The sequence below is a fragment of the Palaemon carinicauda genome, chromosome 1 (assembly GCF_036898095.1).
Source record: "Palaemon carinicauda isolate YSFRI2023 chromosome 1, ASM3689809v2, whole genome shotgun sequence".
Taxonomy (NCBI): Eukaryota; Metazoa; Arthropoda; class Malacostraca; order Decapoda; family Palaemonidae; genus Palaemon; species Palaemon carinicauda.
Window position 1 is genome coordinate 250,684,988 of NC_090725.1, and position 17,792 is coordinate 250,702,779.

The following is a 17,792-nucleotide window of genomic DNA, read 5'->3' on the forward strand; positions in this document are numbered from 1 at the left end:
TATCCAAAAAAGCCTGTTTCTGACAATTCCTCAACATATTTCTAAAATGACTCATACACTTGTCATTAACACACTCCATAAGACGACCTGTTCAAACAAAGCATTAACATGTTCTTTAAATAAATTCTCTTTCTCTCTCTCTCTCTCTCTCTCTCTCTCTCTCTCTCTCTTGTTCTTCACTGTTAGTGTTAGAGACGTCTATTAATTTTTTCTGAGAGAGAGAGAGAGAGATAGAGAGATTAAACAAAAATGTGTTGTGTACATATGATTTTTAACAGCGCCAACGAGTTGAAAGACAATTAAATGTAACTAAAAGAGCAATATCAGCAAATCTGAATTCCTTTATTAACTAAAACAAATATACAGTATATACAAATACACTCGTGTGCATATGCACAAACACACACACACAGATGTAGGAATTCCTACGCAGGAGGAGACACGATCGGCGAGGAGGTAGAGATGGTGACAGCGAAACGTACCGTAACTTACACTACGGAAACTTTAATCTAACTTAGCTTATTTATTTTTTTATTATTTTTATATTTCATATTATCTACTATTTTTTTCTTTTGATTTTTAATTTTCATCACTGAGTTACGGTACATTATCGCAGTCACCAATCTCTACCTCCTCCCCGACCGTCTGTCTCCTACTGCGTAGAAATTCCTACACCTATGTGTGTGTGTTTGTGCATATGCACACGAGTGTGTATGTATCAATGTTTGTTTTAGTTAATAAAGGAATTCAGATTCGCTGATATTACTTACTTGGTTACATTTAATTGTCTTTCAACTCGTTGACGCTGTTAAAAATCATATGTACGTACTCTAAACACATTTTTGTTTAATCTCTCTCTCTCTCTCTCTTGGAAAAAAAAATAATAGACGTCTCTAACACTCTATCAGCGAAGAACAAGAGAGAGAGAGAGAGAGAGAGAGAGAGAGAGAGATTTTATTTAAAGAACATGTTAATGCTATGTTTAGAGAGAAACAGAAATAGAGAGAGGACTTCTTTAAAAGAGCTTTTTAATGCTATCTTAGTTTTCTTTGCTTCACTTTTTTCTTTCTTTCTGTTCATCACGCTGGCCTTTCTCACAAATGATCATTGCCAACAATCTCTTTGTCCTTTATCCTTATCAACAAAAGGAGTTTCATCTCTTCCAGGGTATTGCTACGATGTCTTGTAATAATAGTGATGTATGCAGTGACATATGAGCGTGGTGGTAGGCTAGTGACTCGCACAGTCGTACGCGTAAAAAACCGCCAAGTTTGAATTTTGGAATTCGATGACGTAAGGTGGGGAAAATGTTGTAACAAGGGGACGAAAAAACATCATATTCCACACCATAACGTGAAAAAAACGTAAGCTGGGGACGCCGTATCCCGGGGGTCTACTGTATAAAAGTTTTTTATTCTTCTATACTGAATATAAAACAAAAGCCCGGTACTACAAAAAGCTGTCAAAACAAACTATGGTACTTAACATTGGAATGGGTGAAGATGGAGCTTCGGACATGACGAAATAAATCCACGAGTGTGAAAATAGCCGAGAGCACCAAAACAAAATTCCACAATGCCGCAGTCCAAAAAGAAGGATGTTGTTCAGATGGCGCTCGCGTCGGGGCGTGGGTGGCGTGGCTCTGGTGGGTTGGCAAGGGCCTTTGTATCGGCCCATCCCTTTGACGAAGGAATTAACTAAATGGAAGACAACCTGTGAATAGTGGATTTCACGCGCCTTTGCTTTATACACGACACCCACAAGGTGCTCGCGCGAGGGTTGTAACCTCTGCATTCCATGCTTTTATCTTTCTCTGGTATAATTGGAAGGTTTTATCAGAAAAGGTATATTAGAAGGACCCTTTTCACCGGGCGCCACAGGTCTCTCCCCAGAAATAGATTTTTCCTTCGTCAAAATCCCTTTTCTCTGTGGGTTTTCAAAGTTTTTACACGTAAGCTAGGTTCGTTTATCAGCAATGAATTGCCTAACTTTTGGTAACGATTCGGCAATATTTTCTCAGTCATATATTTTAAACAGTAGATATTTTCTTTACAGAGATTTATTTTTGTGTAGTGCAGGATACCCAGTATATAAGTCTCTCTCTCTCTCTCTCTCTCTCTCTCTCTCTCTCTCTCTCTCTCTCTCATTTCAGATAAATATTCCTCATCTAAAAGAAATGAAAATTATAAAGAAGCTAGACTACAGGTATAGTAACTGGATAAAACTTAGAATATGAAGAAACAAAGAGCATAGATGCACAATAGGACTTCTTTGAAGAGATAGTGTATATAAAGAAAAAAGTGCTAAATTGGAAAATTTTACCAAATGGAGCTCCACAACCTAAGTGGTTCAACAGAGAAATAGCCAATACAATAAGAAGTAGAGAGAAGTAGACAGGAAACATAAATCAATGGGTCCACAGCCTTCAGTTCATGAAATTTCCGAGCATAAGAAGTTAAGCCTTTCAGCTGTGGGAAATGTAAAGTCACGCGCATATGTAATAGTAACTCACAATCAGATTACTGGAATTGAAAAGATACAACACCACTCATGTGGCAATTTCTTTACATACAAAATGGCAAATACTTAGAATAGACTTCCAGAAGATGTTGTAAACAGTAACATGGTAAACAAATTAAAAAATAAGTTAGACAAGATCATAAGAACTCTCTAAATGCTCAAACTAAATCACTCTACCCAAGAGCAAATGGAGTCTATGTGGATGGACTAGAGAGTCTGAGACATCCAAAATCCTTGTAACACTCTCTCTCTCTCTCTCTCTCTCTCTCTCTCTCTCTCTCTCTCTCTCTCATGCTATACAAGACTTACATATAGGAGAAGAAACCAAAATATTTGTTTCCTTAAAAAGTGTTAATTAAATACAACACAAAATATTATACATTGTTTAAATCCCTTTCCAATCATAACTTAAAACACGGCATCCGATATCGTCAGCTGTCCATTATTTTTAGGAAACAACATTATTGCATTCTAGAAAGTTACGATTATTTAAATAGTTAATTGGGCTTTAATAAAACATCTATGTACTTTTGTTTTAAATTTTGGGTGTAATGTATTTTACCAATCAAGTAGTACTGACTTCTTTTAGTGTTCCTTTTGGTTGTGATTAGATCACCTGATGTCTAGCTGCGGCTCTCGAATATATGTGCACATACGAAGAACGTACGGTTTATACCATTTTTTAACCTATTTAAAACATCGATATAGTTAATATTTTATAAGCACCAATGTGTTATAAGCTATCATATTTTTCATATACTGTAGTACATTTATAGCTATCATTATTAGTCTCTCTCTCTCTCTCTCTCTCTCTCTCTCTCTCTCTCTCTCTCTCTCTCTCTTTTTAACAAATTAAATCTTTGTTTCTTTACAAAGTCTCAGTTAAATACTCACTGAAGGAGCTCGCGTTATTCGAATTTCTCGACCAACCAGGGTGCTCTATAACACTCTGGGTGCGATAAAGGTATTTGGGCAGGTTTTGAAGTACTGTATATGCGATAATAATAAAACGCTATAGCAGAGAGTTAATTAAATTTGTAATAACATTTAGATTAGCATAATATTAAATTTTTATTGAAATCCATCATTATTCAAATCATCCTCACTTTCTCCAATCTTGCACCATCTCTGTCACATCGAACATTATAGCAGTAACCCAATTGTTCAATAAATTTTAATTTTAACCTAGTCTAGTACTTTCTTCTTTCTTTTTTTTTTTGGTTGTGATTCCATAATTGATGTGGGTACAAGTTGATACAAAATCAAACTGAAGTTAGGAAAAGTATTTTGGAATGGAATGTACAATTATCCTTCGTAACAGTTTAGAATAATGGTAAATTATCATACTGTCATCAGCGGCAGTTTGTTATTGTTGATTTAAAGCTAACAAAATGGTTTTCCCGGTTTGCGATGAGTGTAGGAATTTGTATGGGTACTGTGAGTAAAATATTTATAATAACATATTTACTAAAAGCTTTTAATTTCTTTGGTTATCACTTTGGTTATTGGATGTGTATATGGGTTTATTTCTTCATTATGACCAGCAACGAAATGTAAACAAACAGAAATGATTTAGGTGGCTTGTATAGGAAAAAACATTATATAAAATCGCATTCATTTAATTTATTTTGAAGTTCTAAGAAAAAGTAAATAAAACCACATTAGCAATAACAAAATCATCAAGTTAACAATACTTCTTAAGATATCTGTTACTGCGAAAACTAACCTAAACACCGATGTGAAAATGCTTTCATTTGTTCGTTATGATCAGAGATGAACTTAAACAAAACAATGGTTTTCATTTTGTATGGCATGCTTTTTGGTGTGTTTGGGAAAAGCATAATATAGAATCATCTTTATGTAGTCCATTTTCAATTCCAAATGATACAGCAAACGCTAGTTTATACACTGATGGTTTTGCAAATTACTAATAATTTTATACAACAGATATGACTTAAATTCACCATTATTTGTCCTAATTTTAGGCCATCTTATACACAGAAATATACGGTATTCACACCCATACCGAGTATAATTTTAACCTTTTTCAAGTTATTAAAACTTTCAAGCATGTTAGATGTTAAATTGATTCATATGAACGATTTAATATTAGAAAAAAATACAGTATACTACATAGAAAGTATTAAAAATTGGTAGTAAAAACGTTTAAATGGGTTAAGTTACCGTTTGCTTTGGCCCTAATTGAATTATTTTTCTTATTTTGAAATGTGCGATATTCCATTTATGCGAAGCCATGGATCAACCAAATTCTCGCATAATTGGAACCCTACTATACATACATGCCATACCTATTTGCACATATTTTACATAGCAATGTATAAATATAAAAATCACACACAACACCACAGCATATTCACATGTGTGTGTACCATTATACACGTATATGATAGTGTAGATCAGAAAGATTAATATCACACAGACATTTACTATATGAGGTAAATAATTCTTAAGATATAAAGCAGATATCAGTAAAGTCAGGTCTGTTTTAAGAAATTTGAAGTGAATGAATCTTTTGTATAAAGTACTATGAATTAATTTTTATACACATGGCCAATTAATAGTGTACTTTTGATCTCTAACATGGAAAATCATTACACAGTCCTTTTGAGCATATACTATTACACTTTTCTTTTGTTGTTCAAATCTCTTTTCACAAGCTTCACCTGTTTGACTTATATTAAAATTTCCACCTGAATTACAGGAGTATTCTTTATGAGGGCTGTGTTCATTATGTTAATGCTCTTTAATACTACATTAACAATGAAAAAAAAATTAACAGATGGGGAATATCATTAAAAGTACTGTATTACTATATGGCAGTATAAATAAGTTTTTCGTATTATAGTTTTCTTTGTTGTTATTACCAAAGCAAGTGTTTTTTTCTGTTCTTTATTGGTCGTCTAATACAATTTCAAGGTACCTTAATTTCTTACATATACAGAAGTCTTAATCACATTTATTTCATTATCAATATTTTCATGGCTGCAAACTCATAATTCTCTTAAAAACATAGTGGTGAATACAGATTTCTTAATTCTATTACTTTTGTTTTATTTGAAATACACATATGCAGAGATATTTGTAGTCTTGTTATAGACAGGTACACTAAACTTTATGTCATTACATCTGTATATACAGCAATCCAAAAAGATTAGGCTATAATTATTCTCCAACTCTATAGTGAAATATATGTACAGTGTCAGGTGATGCAATCTAAATGATCAAAAGATTTTAAAAAATTAAAATGTAAAGTGTAGTTTGATTTCAGGCCAAATAGTTCAGAAATTATTTATACTGTTGAGACAGACTAGTAAAAAGATTTTCAAAGACAGCCATTGGGTGGCTGCATTGACAAATGTGGTTGTGACATTGACAAATGTGGTTGTGACATTGACAAAAATCATTCAAGATATCTGCCTTCTTTTGTCAATACAGCCCTCAAGAAGGCTCCACTAGAGGCCCTAGCTCTATCCAGCCATCCTTTACAAATGTCTCAGAGGTCACAACAAACTTCATAGTGGCTGCTTGAGAAATGACGCAGTCAGGACTGACCGTTATCTACCCTTCCTCATTGGCACCACACGAAGAGGCAGGGTTGCCATGTATCATAACACTTTTTCACCTATTTCATATTACACTTGTTTCTAAATACAAAATTTATATCATCTATTTTAGAGAGGTAGAGACTATATGTATATACAGTATTCCAGCAATAGACAGTGCTCAAATCATAGAGCTGATGTGTCAATTGCCTCGAATACAGTTTGTTCTGCTCCAAAACCATTCAAACTGAAATATTAGAGGTCCAGAACTGTAGGGGGAAATTGGGTGTACTCTGAAGCACACTTGTTTGTGTACCTGCTCCATGGCAAGGGCTTTTGGATGGGTGATACTTTAGTACCAGCAAACGATTCCTGATAAAGAAAAGATTAACAAAATTTCCCGAATCCTTCCCAGCCATTTAAGGAATATACAAGAGATGTTTTTGTCCTATGATTATATCATAGACTAGCGTCAATAGTCTAGCATTTAATAAAACTTTCAAACACCCTGATTGTTCATTAATACAGGAATCTGCTTTAGTCTGGATCATTAAGGGCTTTCTGAAGTCAAATTAGAAAGTGAAATGAATTTAAATGAAAAAATACTTTATTATAACTGATTTTATTCAAGTTTGAACTTCATTTTGTGTTAAAGTTTTGTAGAATAACTCATGCTTAATTTTTTTGTACTTTAGATATCGATAAAAGGTATAACATATTGATTATGTTTTTAAAGATTTTAGTTGCAGTCTTGTGCATTTGGTATACTGTATGTTTAAAAGTGATCTCTTAAATTTTGTGACAGGTATGCTGTGCTGACTCGAGTGATGTTATCAATTGCTAAACTTGAGGCTGATGAAGAGCATCAAGTTAGACTTGTTTGTGTTGCCCTATATGTCGAGTATCTGATTAGGCTCTGTCGTTTGAGAAATCGAGATTTATGGAATCGTACAGTTCTAGAGGGCTGCCCTCATGAAGTCAAACAACACATTCTTAACCAATATACAAAAGGAAAGGGTAAAGGAAGGTAAGTGTTCAGAATCTGTGCTATGTCTAACTTTTGTAATTTTCATTATGTAATATAGTAATGTACAGTATATCATACACATTTGAGAGGTGTTTAGCTATTAATTTAACAAAATATATCACAACTCCTTCCTAACTACTCTACAGTTCTTATTCAGTGTTTAGATATAAAACAGGTGCATTCAGATTGTGCTGCTTTTATTTTCCGTTCTATCTCTTGCATTTTGCACTCTTCATAAAATCAGTGCTTTATAAAAAGTCTGTATTCTATTTATTTTAGCTTTAGGATGTTAGTTGTCACCTTAATGCATATGTTATGATATAGAAAGTTACGAGCATGATCTTGATTTACGAAACAGTTGAAATATGTAAGAGGGTTAAATCTACTAAAGGGACCTCTCAAACCATCTACTATAGTGGAGTGATGACAACATTTAAAGCTAAAGTTGAGGGTATTGAAGGCAATGATATGGACAGTATGTATGGATGTTTTTTTTTTTTTATATAGATATTGGTTCATTTTAATGATTTTACTACTGGACTGAGCTATTTGTTGCTAGATGACTTGAGATGGTAGCTTAGTGGCCACAGCCCTTCAACAGCTGGGACTTTCCTTAATTGCACTTTGGTGCTGAATGGCCTCACGAGCCCCAGCACAGTGCTATAGAGCCCAATTTCATAAGTCATTCCAGTTTTACCTTCAACATAGTAGATCCTGTATGGTCTTCAGCTGCTGACTCTCATCTTAATTTGTTGGACAAAAACTTCAAGTCTATTAAATTTCTTATTTTTGATCTTGATGTTAATCTTTAGCACCATCATTCATTTAGTGCTTTATGCATGTTCCATAAGAGTTTTCGTAATTTTTTGCGTTCAGATCTTCCCAGACTGTGTCATCCTTTACATAGTACTAGATATGCAGTTAATTCTGACAGTCTTGCCTTTTCCATCATGAGACTCAACACTGCAGTATTTTAGAAGTGTTATTCCATCTGTGACCAGATTGTGGAATGATCTTCCTAATCAGGCAGTTGCATAGATGGAACTTCCGAAGTTCAAACTTGCAGTGAATGTTTTTATGTTGAACAGGTTGATATACATCTTTCTTTATAGTTTATATATGACAAATCAATTTTAAATGTTAATACTGATCTTGAGATATTTTATATATTTTATTCATTACTTTCAAATACTGTGCTGTTTATTTATTTCCTTTCCTCACTGGGCTATTTTCCCTGTTGGAGCCCTTGTGCTTGTAGCATCCTGCTTTTCCAACTAGGTTTATCTAGTAATGATAATATATTTAAATAAACTTGGCCTTATCAGTGGTAACTTTGTGAGCAATCTTCTTGAATCGGAAATTTTTATTCAGATTTCTGTTTTTTCCCATGCTAGTATGTACTAAATATTTTGCATATTCACAAACATGAGGGTTGCATAACTATTTTGTTTATGAAAGTGTTGTTTTGTATATTATAGTCTTATAATAGGCATGTTTAGATTAAAGGAGGGTTAAGGTTCCAGCTAGGACCTGGAGAAATCTTTCAGTGAGTCAGGTGTTGAAGCACAGAGTCTGAAAAAGGTAGACCACCTTTACGGTGTTTTACTTGCAAAAGTACACACAAGTCCAATGACACCTTTGTGCTAGGTGTGTGTGGTGGTTGCTTAATTAGTTATGTAACCAGCCCAGCTCCCATGTGAGACAAGGTTACATCTTGTGTATGGTAACATGTAGATGTAAGTCTGGAATGAACGGTAGTTTGACTGGCTCCTCTTCATTTTTGTCCCCCCTCTCGAGAACCAGGCAGTTGGAACGTTAAGTGGATTGGATCAGATGCTGGTAAGTTATACTTCGGAGCTCCATTCATTAGATCCAAAGAAGTATCTCTCCCGGCCCCCTTTATTGAGGGGTAATGGTGGATTTTATGCCAACCCACTGATCATCATTCAGGTATATTTTTCCAAATTGACATCCCCTGTGGGGAAAGGATATCTATTTTGATCGGGTACATGCTTACATGTACAGGCCAAGCCCTATCAGCCTTTCATCCCTATGAAAGGCAGGTAGGAAGTTACTGGGGTCACCACTTTGCTTCTGTACAGATCAAGTGGCAATGGCTTCTTGCGAAGAAAATAAACCACCCAGTTAGATTATAAGGGGACTTCCAACTCATCAAGCAATGAGTCTCCCTAATTAAAAGTTGTTTAATCCAACTTCCCTCCTCAATCACCCCTCTCATTTCTGAGCAGAAAGGTCAAAAGTAAAGGCTCTCTGGCTGGAAAGGGGCCAGGGCTCCTTCCTCTGGACCTTCACCATCTGGATAACCACTTTTACCCAACTTTTAACAATTGTGTCCATCTTGCATAGAAATAATTTCCCCAATTAAATGCCTCATGTTTTTATGGCTATGAAAAATACAAATGACATTAAAAATTTGTGATTTTTTTTTGTTGGAACATTGATGCCACCTATCGAGTCTACTGGGCATCACAGGGGAGGGGAAAAAGGGAGAGATTAGAGTAGAAAATATTTTTAGTTGAAGGATGGGAAACTGATGGCTTCAATGGTTAAAGCATAATGACTTCCAGTTAAGTATTTAAATAATGAACGTTATTACTGTATTTAAATTGTGTTTTAGTTCTTCCACATTACTCAAATATACTGTATATCAAGTACCTTACAGCTTTGATTTTGAACTCCATTTTTATTTTGTAAAGTATTCAAGTTGTTTATGTTCAGTACTTACTGTTTTGTTGTCTATTTTTAGCTACTGTACCATAAATAATAATTTTCTATCATTTCATCATCCTGAAGAGCCATGACTACAGAGGACAAAGATAGAGTTCTGTGTCTGATCATTGTCTTGGCCCTTATTGGTTGCAAGTTTGAAGTTACTGCAAATATACTTGTGGAGTCATTACACATCGATATAAAAAAGTAAGTTTATTTTGCAATATAATCTTTCACTGTAAGTGTTATGCTTTATAGTGTGCCAGCTGTCACAAGCTTGAGATAACTCAAGATAAAGTTTTGTTTTACTTTTTTTTATATAGTATTCACCATTCATGTTTTATATCATGCATTCTTTGTAATCACTGCTATTCCTATGAACCTCCCCTTATGTTCATATTGCTTAGTAGCTGAAACTAACCCAACAGTAACTATACCTCATGAATCTAAAAATTTCTCCTTCCTTTCAAGAGAGGGCATCTGGGGACTAATTACAACTCAATCATTCATGTAACATCACATGAACAGCGCTGTTTATCCTATGTTATCAGCTCCAAGTGTTTCCAAAAGATTCTTGGAACTAGGGATATTTATTTTACGAGTGTTGAAACTTGAAGTAATATATCCTTTCTTGAACACTGGTTTTAGAGTTGAAAGTAAAACTGAAATAGATTATAAGGTGTTTACATAGACACATTGTAAATCACTTGTTAACTATCTGCAGTAGTGGTTATTTTGAATCAATTACACAATGAAGTGTGTGTTTCTTTTGTGGTTTTAATTTAACTTTGTTCCCATGGTGAATACAAACCCATGTCATTTTGAATCACCTTCAAAATGAACTGAGTATTTCATTTGTGATTCTGATTTAACTTGGTTCTCACACAAAGTGCAAACCCTCATTATTTAAATGGGGGTTGTCTTCGATGCTATTTGGGTATGAACAGAATTTATTAAATCATGGGATTCTGGTAACATTGTATGGTTGCCAGTATCCCACCCATGCAAGGTAGGAGCGGATGAGTCAGTGGGACTAGCATCACTTTTTTCCTGGTCGTGTTCCAGTCAGACATATGCTTCAAGCGCTCTCTATGTTATGCTTTGATTTGTGCTTTGTTCTTATTCTTTTACAGTGCATTTGGTATTATGAGTGTATCTCAAGTTTACATGAGAACCTGCCCAGGTCTTGGAAGTAGTCCTAGAGGCACCCTCATGAACTGAGTGTCATGTAATGTGATGTTCCTTTTCCTCTACTGTGATTGTTGCAAGGATTGCTTGCCCTCTCAATGGGAGAAATACAATGGTCGTCGGAAGAAGTCTAAGAGGGATCGTTCCCCTTCTGCTTCTTCCTCTGCTAAGAGCAAGAAACATATGCCTTCCATTCTGAATTCGAATCTTTCTTTTTTAGAGCCTCCCTTATCAGAGTTTCTTAAAATTCTGATGCCTAAGGATGACGGCCATTTTCTGCGATGTGATAATTTTGTCGATGTGTTACCAACTATAGTGATTAGTGAACCCAAAATTTTGTGCTGTGATACAGGTATTTTCCACCCATTGTGATTAGTGAACCCAAAATCTTACACTGATACAGATACTTTTTTAAAGTTACCATACAAATAAGAAAGGTAAAAAACTACATGTAATGGTGATTTTGTATGTTTGATAAATTATAAAAGGAAGGTTTATTCCGTAACTGACATACAAACCACACTATTTAATAGGGGTTATTACTTTCGGCGTAGCTGAAATGACGAGCCATTAGAATTTTAACGAGGGTTTACTACCCCACTGCTAGTTAGGGGGTAGGGAGGGTAGCTTGCTACCCCCCCTCACATACACCTGTGCTTGAGCTCACTTTGTTCTCGGCTCAGGTGGTAGTCGGACGTGTCCGCTCTCACCCTCACCTCTCTGACAGCCATTAATGCCTTTTTGCTTTCTCTTCTACAAGTGTGTTTGTGAAGTTGGCCTCTGCTATTATGCGCAAGTGTCCTACCACCCAACCGCCCTTGTGGTACATTTATGTCGGCTGTCGAGACGGACCCTCACACCCTTTGTCCTTATTGTAGGGGCCAACGGTGTGATAGAACTAATAAGTGTGGTGAGTGTAGGGAGTGGTCTACCTCCCAGTGGGAGAGGTTTTCTCGGCGACGGAAGAAGAAGTCCAGGCGGGATATTTCTCCTTCGAAGGTTTCTTTGAAAGGAGAAAATCCCAAGGACTCTTGTTCCGTTACCCAAACCTCCTCCGAAGCGCCCGCTCGATCAGTTTCTTCCGAGAGGCCGTCGAGGGGTAGCGTAGGCTGTAGTTCTGTTTCTCGACCTCGGGGTTCCGGAGAGGGCATTGCCTCCCATAGCGAGGCAGCTCCTCCTCCTCCCCCGGGGAGGAATTAAATATTAATGTAAACACTAATGATTTATTCCAGCTTTGGTCTTCCATGGGGCTCGAGGGTTCGCCCTCCAAGGAAGCCTTGTTTGACATGATCCAGTTGGGTGCCGCTGTCAAGCAATCGCCGACTTTGGCAGGGGTTGATCCTCTGTCTATCGTCGACGTTGTGGTGGCAGAGGCTTCCGATGCGGTATCTTCGACCTCTGCAACTGCTCATCCTGCTGTAGCTGAAGGCTTAGTTTCTCCCTCTGCTCAACCTTCGAGGGAGGAACTAAGTCCAACAGTCTCTCCTGCCGGTGATTCTCCCCCTCGGGGGAGTTCACTCACAGAGACTCCTCTTCGGAGGACTGCTGACCCTACGGCCCCCAGAGGCCGCATACGGCGTAATGCTCGCCTTCCTCTTCGCCGGAGAGGTCTTCCTTCACCTCACAAGGGTGTGAGGAGGCGCCAGACCTGCTGACCTGCCGTCGCCGTTCCTGGCTGCTGATGCGCTGTGGGTGCCTACCCATCCTGTTTTTGTGAAACAGGCAACGGTCCCTTCGGGGCAACAAAGGCGTAAGTGCAAATTGGCGCAAACATCCCTTACGCGCCAGCGTGCACCTGCTGCCGACGATCCTGATAAAGTACGTCAGCGCTCACCTGCACTTCAGCACTCACTGTTGCCTGATTTTCCTGCTAAAGCACGCCAGCGCTCACCTGCGCGCCAGCGCTCCCCTGATCGCCAGCGCGTCACTGCGCGCCTTCAACCTTCTGCGCGCGATGCGCGCCATTGTTCTCCCGCGCGCCAACGATCTCCTGCGCGCCCACGATCTTCCGGTCTGGGCGCAGTAGGGAAGTTTAATGCTTCTCCTGCTCGTCAGCGCTCACCATTGCGCCATCCATCGCCAGCACGCATTCGCGCGCAGTCACCCATACGCGCCCACGAAGATGCGCGCCCACACTCATCTCCCCAGCCTGATGTGTGCACACATGCGCACCCGCGCACAAGAGATGTCTCTCCTGCCCAATGGTATCATCGCCCGCATGGGCTCTTCATTCTGATCCTGCGCGCGAAAATTCACCCTCGTGCGCAAACTACCTTCTGCGCACCCTCGAGTCTCCGGCACGCGCTCCTACGCGCCATCGCTCGCCTGCGCACCCTCGCCATAACCCTTGCGTGGGTGACCCCGGGTATTTCCCATTGCGCGAGCACCAGCGCTCTCCCCAGCGCGATCGCCAATACCCTCCCACACGCGAGGCTGCAGGACAACGCGCGGCAAGGTCTCCATTGCCACATCCCCCCCCCCCCCCCGCCCCTTTTGGTAACTCCTCCCAGGGATCGGTCTTAGTCTGTGTGAATGAAAAGGTTTGTCTGGCCCTTATTCTTTTCTTCATCTTCCCCTCTCTTTGGGAAAGCAGCATCCTGGGTTCTCTGCACAGCTGACCTCAAACCACTGCAGGTAAACCATGTTTCCTTGTGTTCCTAGTATTAAGCTAATACTGTCACGTCCCCATACCCTGACTAGGTGGTATTGGGAGCGTCCTAGCCTAAAGTTTCCATCTAAAGGATTACAGGTCAACTTCCTAGGATGAGTCACACTTTACACACAGCTTACATAGGGCTCAGTCCTTGCGTAGCAAGGTTCTAGCGAGGTGAAGGGACTCCTTATTGTTGAGTGCTGACACACTCAAATATTGAGTCCCCGGGCAAAGCCAAGAGCCAGTACTGGCCGGGACTTTTCACCCTTCCTAATGGGTGAGTCACCCCTATTAAATAGCGTGGTTTGTATGTCAGTTACGAATCCAGTGTCGTTGAGCTCCCTTGCTATGGGATCAGCAAGGGGGCAAGCTCTTTGGGCAGAAGTCCAGACCATGTTGAAGAAGGGCGCTCTCCAAGAGGTCCTCGATGGGTCTCCAGGCTTCTTCAGTCGACTCTTTCTTGTAAAGAAGGCGTCTGGAGGCTGGAGACCAGTCATCGACCTCTCGGTTTTGAACAAGTTTATCAAGCAAACTACGTTCAGCATGGAGACCGCAGACACGGTCAGACTTGCAGTGTGACCGCAAGACTTCATGTGTACACTGGATCTGAAGAACGCGTACTTCCAGATCCCAGTCCATCCGTCTTCAAGGAAGTACTTAAGATTCAGCCTAGACAACAAGGTTTACCGGTTCAAGGTGCTGTGTTTCGGTCTCTCCACAGCACCACAGGTTTTCACCAGAGTGTTCACCCTAATATCGTCGTGGGGACACAGGATCGGCATCCGTCTCCCCCGTTATCTGGACGACTGGCTGATCCTAGCGGACTCGGAGTCATCCCTTCTTCAACACCGAGACAAAATTCTGGGACTTTGCCAGGATCTGGGGATCATGGTAAATCTCGAGAAGTCCTCTCTGCTTCCCACTCAAAGACTGGTATACCTAGGCATGATCATAGACACAATCTTCACAAAGCCTTCCCATCAGACGACAGGATAGCAAGGCTGAGGGGGGTCGCAAGCCCTTTCCTCAGACGAGAAGAACTTCCAGCCCAATCGTGGTGATGTCTCTTCGGTCACCTCTCATCTTTGGCGCGTCTAGTTCCCAACGGTTGCTTCAGGATGAGATCCCTCCAGTGGCGACTCAAGTCCCGGTGGAATCAAGGTTACGATTCCCCGGACGTCATGATCCCTATGGGACCTGCGGAACGGACAGACCTCCAGTGGTGGGTGACAGACGAGAACCTACGAAGAGGAGTGGATCTTCTCGTCCTCCCCCTGGATTTGAGGCTGTTTTCGAACGCCTCAAAGAAATGGTGGGGGGCCCACGTTCTGCACCACAGGACCTCAGGCCTGTGGTCAGAATCAGAAAAGTGCCTCTATATAAATCTTCTAGAGATGAAGGTTTGTATAGTTAGGAAAAATACAAATTATCTACGAATTTGTCATATTTTGTTTTGTAGAAGGTAAAGCCTAGAACATTTACTTAGCATTTCTTATTTTAGACAAATGTAGAACATCAATAGAATGTACAGTATAAGATAAGATGTTTCAGGTTGGTTTGATTTTACTTAGATTTTAAAATGAGTTGTTTTATCTCTCTCCATCATATACCTGCATCCAATGAGGTGTGGGAGTTATCATAATGACTACCAGGTAAAATGCATCTAAATACAGTAAACATAATCATCATACATACATATTCCAAGGCACTACCCCTAATTTTGGGGAGTAGCTGACATCAAACAAATGAAAAAAAAAGGGGGACCTTTCCTCTCTACGCTCCTCCCTACCTGACGAGGGACTCAACCGAGTTCGGCTGGTACTGCTAGGGTGCCACAGCCCACCCTCCCCCATTATCCACCACAGATAAAGCTTCCTAATGTTGAATCACCTACTGCTGCTACCTCCGCAGCCATTCATTCCTATTTCTAGCACGCTCTCTTGCCTCTCTCACATCTATCCTCCAATCACCAAGAGTTTTCTTCACTCCATCCACCCACCCAAACTTATGCCTTCCACTTGTACTTCTCCCATCAACTCTTGCATTCATCACCTTCTGTAGCAGACAGCCATTTTCCATTCTCTCAACATGGCCAAACCACCTCAACACATTCATATCCACTCGAGCTGCTAACTCGTTTCTTACACCCGTTCTCACCTTCACTACTTCGTTCTTAACCCTATCTACTCGAGATACACCAGCCATACTCCTCAGACACTTCATCTCAAACACATTCAATTTCTGTCTCTCCGTCAATTTCATTCCCCACAACTCCGATCCATACATCACAGTTGGTACAATCACTTTCTCATACAGAACTCTCTTTACATTCATGCCCAACCCTCTATTCTTTACCACCCCCTTCACTGCCCCCAACTGTTTGGATCCTTCATTCACTCGCTGACGTACATCTGCTTCCACTCCACCATTTGTTGAAATAACAGACCCCAAGTCCTTAAACTGATCCACCTCCTCTTGTAACTCTCCATTCTCGTACATCTCATAACCTTACTCTTTCCCACATTAACTAACAACTTCCTTCTCTTACATACCCTTCCAAATTCTTTCACTAATCAGCCAAGCTTCCTAATAATAAAATGTATTTAAATACCTTGTAATCATTCAATTTTCTCACTCCCTCATTCCAACTTTCAGTGATGAGAGTTTTTTAGCTGTTGTATAAGACTGTAACAACTCCAATTAAATGAAAGTATTGGGATGTAATGGTTGGCTGTTTGTTCGCCGAGTGGTGCCACCTATTAAGTCTATTGGGCAACACAGGGAAGGGGAGCTTAGAGTGAGAGTAGAGGTTGTGAAGCCAGTGGCTTTAATTGGTTAACATAATATTTATTAGGTAAGTATTCAGATAATAAATTTTATTATTTTAATTACAATTTTCTCTATTATAGACAATGATATTAGTGTTGATGACTTTTGAGGTCATAACACCATTCCGTTTTAGTATGTTAATTTTAACTACAGTATACAGTCTTTATCAGAATGTTTGATCATACAAAGGTATTTATAGATATGGTTGGTCAGAAAAAAATTATTAATAGGTTTATATGGTCTATATGAGATGAATTTGGCAAAATTTAATATGTGATTTGTCTAGTAATCAAGGATTTTTTTCAGTATCAATTATCTGTAATGGTGGGATGCCAGTTGGATAAATTAATACATCAGTCAATCTCTGTATTATAAATTCTGAATATTACTTTTCTTTGAATTATATAGGAAGCCTTTATATATAGAATTATTTTGAGATCATATTAATTATATAAGGATTCTGGAATTTATTTTTATAAATTCAATTGAATTTCATTTTGCTATACCCAGTTTCAATTCAATCTTTGATATTTTGATAAATTTAAGCATGAGAAACTTTTTTTGGGTGTAAATATTTTATTGCTGTACATTATTTAGGATCCTTGACATTTCTACCATTGTTATTATTTTTATTTAGGACCCTCATCATAACTGAAAATTCAGAAGTCAAGTACAGTATATAGAAATTATTTGATGAATTTTCGAACAGATTATTAATTTTCTTTTTAATTTCACAGGCTTCACCTTCTGATGAAGGCTATTGGAGCATCATACGTCGGTGAAAATTTCTCTTTTAAGCTTAGATTCCCATTGACCAAAATTGCAAAATCTTACAAGAGAATGGCTAAGAGTATACGATGAGCTTGTCAGTATCACCATGTTAAGATTCTATTGTTTATCAATAAAAATGAAGTTTTGTGAACTATTTTCATTAATAAAGGGATTTTGACGAAGGAAAAATCTATTTCTGGGCGACGAATCTGTGTCGCCCAGTGAAATGCTCCTCTAGCACCATTTCTAAGGCATAGTTATTGCTGAATATACCAGAGAAAAAGAGATCCATGGAATGCCAGGAATAAACCTAGCTCGCTCACTCTTTGAGTGCAAGTATAGAAAACTGGGGCGTGATTGAACCACGACCATAAATCCCTCACCAATTAGACCTCTCCTTCATCAACATACCCCCCCTCTCTACCCCTACATCTTCCCACCCCCATCCTCATTCCTCCCAGCACCCGAAGCTTGGACCAACCAGGGTGAGGGAAAAAAGGGAAAGGGTGGG

At 38.9% G+C, this 17,792-nt stretch overlaps 1 protein-coding gene across 1 annotated transcript in view; it reads left to right on the forward strand.

The window, feature by feature from the left end:
* Polr1E (RNA polymerase I subunit E) overlaps positions 1 to 17,428 on the forward strand; it is a 151,064-nt gene extending 133,636 nt beyond the window's left edge. Inside the window, exons 6-8 of the mRNA XM_068388998.1 lie at positions 6,889 to 7,110; positions 9,925 to 10,047; positions 17,248 to 17,428. Coding sequence (XP_068245099.1) covers positions 6,889 to 7,110; positions 9,925 to 10,047; positions 17,248 to 17,371 — 469 coding nt within the window. The 3' untranslated portion in view covers positions 17,372 to 17,428. The remainder of the gene's footprint in view (positions 1 to 6,888; positions 7,111 to 9,924; positions 10,048 to 17,247) is intronic.
* The last annotated feature ends 364 nt before the right edge of the window (positions 17,429 to 17,792 follow it).